The sequence below is a fragment of the Eptesicus fuscus genome, chromosome 9 (assembly GCF_027574615.1).
Source record: "Eptesicus fuscus isolate TK198812 chromosome 9, DD_ASM_mEF_20220401, whole genome shotgun sequence".
Lineage (NCBI taxonomy): Eukaryota > Metazoa > Chordata > Mammalia > Chiroptera > Vespertilionidae > Eptesicus > Eptesicus fuscus.
Window position 1 is genome coordinate 32,567,777 of NC_072481.1, and position 6,041 is coordinate 32,573,817.

A 6,041-nucleotide genomic window follows, 5' to 3' on the forward strand; every position below is an offset into this window, starting at 1 on the left:
AGAAATGGTCTAGATGGGGAAGTGCAGAGGCCTGTCCCAGCTCATGCACAGAGGTAGTGGCATTGCTGGGTTCAAACAGGGGCCTGCAGAGGCCAGGCGTACTCCTCAGAGGCCTGGACAGGAAGGCAGGGGTGTGAGAGGTTGTGCAGGGTGGGGCTGGTTGAGGGTGGAGGTATCAATAATGCCATGTTCTGGGCACCTTGGCACCCAGTCTCATTCACCCTCATGGGGCCCTGGCAGGCTCGGGGGGAACAGGCCAGGCAGTGATGCAGTGCCAGGGCTGCCTGGGACCCTCGCCTGCCTGGCACTGAGCTGGCTGCCCTGCCCTCACAACAGGTACTTCCCCTTTGGCATTGTGTTCCTCATCGCCGGCAAGATCCTGGAGATGGATGACCCCACAGCCGTGGGGAAAAAGCTGGGCTTCTACGCCATCACCGTGGTGTGCGGGCTGGTGGTCCACGGCCTGGTCATCCTGCCGCTGCTCTACTTCTTCATCACCAAGAAGAACCCCATCGTCTTCATCCGCGGGGTCCTTCAGGCCCTGCTCATCGCGCTGGCCACCTCCTCCAGGTATCCCTGGGCGGCAGGCCGAGCAGGGTGCTGCTCAACTCTGCCCACCTGTTCAGCCATCATTGGTCCATGGCCGTAGACTCAGAGAAGTGTCAGTAAGGCCTGCTCCCCACACTTGGGGGTAGCTATGGTGACAAGACCCTTTTTTGAAATGTAATGCTTGAGGCCCCACCTGCCCAAATGGCAGAAAGCCTTTGTCACCTCTTGGCGCCTTCCCCTCCCCCACTCCACCCACATGGGGGTTGGCTTCCACACGTAGCCGCCCTTGGCCACCTGCCCGACAAGAGCCACAACCTTGGGCCCAGCAAGAGGAAGCGGGGTCCCCAGGCAGTGACCTGCGGGATGGGAAGGGCTCTGTGGCCACACCAACCCAAGTACTGGCCCCAGCACTGCTACCAGGAACTCTAGTAACAAAACAGTAACAGTACTGGTAGCTACCATTGCTTGAGTACTGGTGATGAGGCGGACGCCATTCTAAGCGCTTGCTCGTTAAATCATCCTAATAGCTGAATCCAGGTACTCTCCCGTCCTGGGACAAGGGACCCAAGGCACACACAGGTTAAGGATCCTGCTACCACTGGCCAGTAGGAGGCTGGAATCTGGACCCACCAAGTCCAGCCCAGAGCCCTGCTGTTAACCACTTCTACGCTTGGCACAGCAGTGTGACTTCGAGTCAGCCCCTCCTCCCTCTGGGCTTCAGTTTCTTCATCTGTAAAATGGACTCAAAACCCCTCCTTCGCCAGAAGCTATGAGGATCAAAAGAGAGTGTGTGTGAAGCATGGTACCGGGCGCCTAGTAGGATTCTGCTGGTGGAAGTCCCTTCCTGACCTGTGTGTATGGGGGCGTCTCTGAGGCCCAGGGCCTGGGTAGGCCTGGCTCGGCCGCTGTCCCGCACTCCCACAGGGACCGTTTTCAAGGCCCCTTCAGCCTGTTCTCCCTGCGATGGGCGGCTGCCTGGGGTGGAGCGAGCTTCCCGTCACCGGCAGGAGGCAGCCCAGCGGCCCTGACCCCCCTGGAGGAGGATGGAGGGCAGACACTGGCCCCTCTGCCTGCAGCTCGGCCACGCTGCCCATCACCTTCAAGTGCCTGCTGGAGAACAACCACATTGATCGGCGGATCGCCCGCTTTGTGCTGCCCGTGGGCGCCACCATCAACATGGACGGCACTGCGCTCTACGAGGCTGTGGCTGCCATCTTCATCGCCCAGGTCAACAACTACGAGCTGGACTTCGGCCAGATCGTCACCATCAGGTGCCCCCCAGCCCGGGGGGGATTGGGGTGGAAGGGTGACTCCTGGGAGGGCCTGGGGGATGCTCAAGCTCCCCGATCTGATAGGGTCTCTGAGGCCCAGAGAAGGTGAGGGGCTCCTTTTAGGCCACACAGCACGTCGGCGCTGGGGTGGGGCCAGGACCTGATCTCTGTGACTGGTGGCCCAGGCTCCCTCCCCAGAGCTGCCCTGCAGGGCGGGAGCTGAGACCCAGAGGAGGGCATTCTGGACACGCAGGGCAGAGCAGGGCAGAGGCCGGGGTGGGACACTGGAGGGGCTGCTGGTGCGGCTGGAGCCGAGGGAAAGGTGCTGAGGTGAGGGGCAGAGGCGGAGGGGGCCTCACACGCCAGCCTGACCCTGGGAACCCGGCCCTGGAGGGAGGCTGGGCAGAGCTGCGCAGGTGGACAATCAGAATCTCTGGGCGGCTTCCTGGAAACCTTCCTGGCAACGGCTCCAGGCACAGGGTTTCCCACAAATTCCTCAGGGGGTCCTGCTGAGGTCAGGTGAGGATCCCATGGGGCTAAAGGGCCTCAAGCAGGAACATGTCCCCCCAAGAACTCCTTGATGTGGACTTCCTAACGACTCCTGCCCCGTTTGGCTGGCCCCAGAGGCGCTGGCATTCTGGCCACCTCTTTGGAGCGAGGGTCCCAACAAGGCAGCCTGCCCTCCTGCTTCTCTCTCCTCCTCCCCTCCCCACCCCTTCCCTCTGCAGCATCACAGCCACCGCAGCCAGCATCGGGGCAGCGGGCATCCCCCAGGCCGGGCTCGTCACCATGGTCATCGTGCTCACCTCCGTGGGCCTGCCCACTGACGACATCACCCTCATCATTGCCATCGACTGGGCTCTGTGAGTGGGGTTCACCCCTCCGCCCCCACCCCCCAGGGGTAGCAGGGAAAGTGCCCTACAGCGTCAATGGCTCTGGCCTAGCTGCCTAATTAGTAGAGCCCAGTTTTCAAAAACGAAAATGTGGGGTCCCTTGTGTACAAGTTATAAGGGATTTCAAGAGGGTGAGAGCAAACCGTGAAACCAAGCCTGGGCCCTTCTTAGCACGGGCCCTGAGCGACTGGCCGGTCACACGCCCGCGAAGCCCGCCCTGCATCAACCCTCCTCCTCATCCTGAGGGAGTGGTGGGCTTGAGAGGACGAGGAAAGCGCCTCTCTGTGGGCTCTGCCCTGGCAGCTGGTGTCCACAGGGGCTGCTGGGCTGGGCGCCGCCCTCTCCCGGCTCCCCTTACAAGCACCCGCCTCTCGCCACCCACCAGGGACCGCTTCCGCACCATGATTAACGTGCTGGGTGACGCGCTGGCCGCGGGGATCATGGCCCACATCTGCCGGAAGGACTTTGCTCAGGACACGGACACCGAGGTGAGAGCAGTGCCTCCCCCCAGCCTGGCCACCCAAAGGCCCTGGAGGGTGCAGCCCAGGCGGGATGGGCACCAATCTTCCACTCACCAGCTGGGGACCCATCAGCCAATCCCTGCAGCCTCCCTGCCTCAATGTCTCATCTGGTACCGGGGTGACCAACTCCTCTCCCAGCTAGTTGTTGAGCACCCACCACGGCTGGCCCTGCTCTAGACACAGGAACGAAGGCAGACAGAGCCCTGCCCTCGGGGAGCTGTGCCCTAGTGTGGGTGGCGCTGCCCACAGCAATGCGGACGTTTGCACAAATGCACGGGCTTCACGGTCTTAGGGCTCCTTCAGTGACCACGAGCAGCAGGCGGCCCACCCCCCCAGGAGGACGCTGAGGCCCAGGCAGGGGCCCGGCTCCCTCTCGGACCCTGTGGGTCAGGTCCCCTCCTCTACCACGACCCCCGCAGGCGGTGGCAGGGCAGCCGGGAGGGGCCCTGTGACCTGCCGAGGTCCCACAGCACATCCGCAGGAAAACCGACCGTGTGGTTCCCAGCCCTCGCTTGTTCGGTCCTCCCTAGTGTCTACCCTCAGCCCCTCCACCTGCTACCGAGGCCTGTCTCCCCTCCTCAGAAACTGCCGCCCTGCGAGACCAAGCCGGTGAGCCTGCAGGAGATCATGGCGACCCAGAAGAACGGCTGTGTGAAAAGCGTGGCGGAGGCCTCCGAGCTGACCCTGGGCCCCACCTGTCCCCACCATGTCCCCGTCCAGGTGGAGCAGGATGAGGAGCCGGCTGCCGCCAGCCTGGACCACTGCACCATAGAAATCGGCGAGCTCGAGACCAACGTCTGAGCCTGCAGAGCCGCAGGGGCCAGGGGAGGCCTCCAGGGGTGGAGCAAAGGGAAGGATTCTAACCTACTGCTCTCGGAGCAGACGGGGGCCAGCCTCACACACTCTTCCCGCCCTGAGGGCTCGGAATGAGCCCCACTTGACCAAAAACGGAGTCTCGGAGGGAAACCCAGCTGGGGAGTGGCGGGCCGGCGTAGCCCAGCCCTGGCTGGGACGTTCCATCCCGTTGGCCCGTGAGGACAGCAGGCAGGGGCGATGGTCCATCTTCTCTGGGTGACAGGGTTAAGGCTGAACACAGTCATCCCAGGTCTCAGAGCCAGTCAGGGCTAGGACTCCAACGCAAGTCTTTCAAGCCCCGGCCACGCCCTCCTGGGGGCAGGGGCACCTGCAGGCCCAGATGCCAGGAGAGGCTCTAGGCCCTGCCCTGTCTCAGAGCCCCGCAGCCACCACTGCTTTCAATTTAGGAAGACGTAACAATAGTGCCCTGGGTCTGCCCCGGTGTCCCGGCCCAGGCCAGCCCTCCCCCAGCCCCACAACATGTGGCCTCAAACAGCCCTCCCCAAAGGGGGCCCAGCCCGGGACCACGGCCTGCTGCCTTCCATGTGCCACGGCCCGTCTCGTCTCACATCCCACCAGGATCTCTCGCCAAGCTCATCTGAGGTGGAGATGGGGCCCTCGGAAACGCCTGGGCCAACTTCCCACCGACAGGGCCCAGCCAGGACCCAGGAACGGGCTCACCTGGGGTGCTCTGATCAAGCTGCCCAAGTGGCTCTGGAGTCAGGACTCCCCAAAAGCCTGTGGGGTAAAGTGGAGTTAGATTCTATGTTCTTTTCTGTGTTTGCAAACTCAGAGATAGCTCCATAAAGGTATTTTGTTTTTCAAGTTCTGAGGGCTTAGCAACCATACTCTGGCCAGCATTTCTTCGTTGAGCTAACACAGGCTGTCACCGTGCAGACTGGCCAGTCTGGGCAGCCAGAGCGTGGACAGGCCTGTCCAGGTGACCAGACAATAAACAGGCTTGTCCTTGTGGCTAGAATGCAGACAGGCCTGTCTGGGCTGTCGGTGTGTGGACAGGCCTGCCTGCGAGGCCAGGGCGCAATGAGCCCGCCTGGCTGGCCACGGTGAGGACAGGCCTGTCTGAGCCGTCACACGCAGGAGGCAGAGTGCAAACCGGCCTGCGGGCGGGGGCCGTCGCGACAGCCAGGATGGACAGATTGCTCTGTCCCTAGCCTGTGCTTTGCTCTGCAGGCAAGGCCCTGCGACCAGTCCCCACCAAAGGAACAATTTCTTCAGACAGTTGGGCTCCCTTCGGCAAGCGCTTTGCTCTAAGGAAGGGACATGCCCAAGGACAGTTCCAGACTGTGTCCTTTATTCTCCTCAGCCCAGGGGGCCTCCAGGATGCTCACGGGGGGGGGGGGGGGGGGGGGGGGGGCAGAGATGAACCCTGGCCACACAGCCTGTTCTGGATGCACTTTGGGGAAAAGATACAACTCCGGGGGGGGGGGGGGGCTTGCACTGTGGAGCCATAAAGACATTGAAGCCAGGGGAGGAACAGGCCTGCCAAGGTCACTCAGAGGATCTAGAGGACACCTCCCTCCCAGTCCCCAGTTCCTGAACTACTTCCCACCCTCCTCCCAGGGCCTGACCCCAGGATCCCCCTCCCACTATGGGAGCATCCTTCCTTCTTTAAGGATAAGCAGCTAGGAGAGGTCAGATGTCAAGCTCCGGTCACTCCCACCGTCAGGCCTAAGGCCCTCTGAGCAGTGGAGTCTGCCCCACCACAGGCAGGCGCCTGCTCCTGACGGGGCTCAGCAGGGGTGTGCTTACACACCCAGCTCTGGCCTGTTGGGGTGGTGGGCACCCTGGGCATGTCTGCACCTCCTCCCAAGGCTCTGCTCCAGCTCCCAGGCCTATCTCGGGTCCCCTTCCCACCTCAGCTGTCCTCTACGGGACAGACCCCAATGGGAATGCCCACTCAGTGCACAGGCGACCCTCCAGGAGCCCAGAGC

At 62.7% G+C, this 6,041-nt stretch overlaps 1 protein-coding gene across 2 annotated transcripts in view; it reads left to right on the top strand.

The window, feature by feature from the left end:
• SLC1A7 (solute carrier family 1 member 7) overlaps nt 1-4,035 on the top strand; it is a 41,276-nt gene extending 37,241 nt beyond the window's left edge. Inside the window, exons 7-11 of one of the 2 annotated variants that reach the window (XM_008139293.3) lie at nt 337-570; nt 1,626-1,820; nt 2,549-2,683; nt 3,099-3,201; nt 3,817-4,035. In XM_008139293.3, the coding sequence (XP_008137515.2) occupies nt 337-570; nt 1,626-1,820; nt 2,549-2,683; nt 3,099-3,201; nt 3,817-4,035 (886 nt within the window). Of the gene's footprint in view, nt 1-336; nt 571-1,625; nt 1,821-2,548; nt 2,684-3,098; nt 3,202-3,797 lie in introns of both variants that reach the window. The other variant, XM_008139295.3, reaches the window with a different exon arrangement.
• Nucleotides 4,036-6,041: the final 2,006 nt, after the last annotated feature.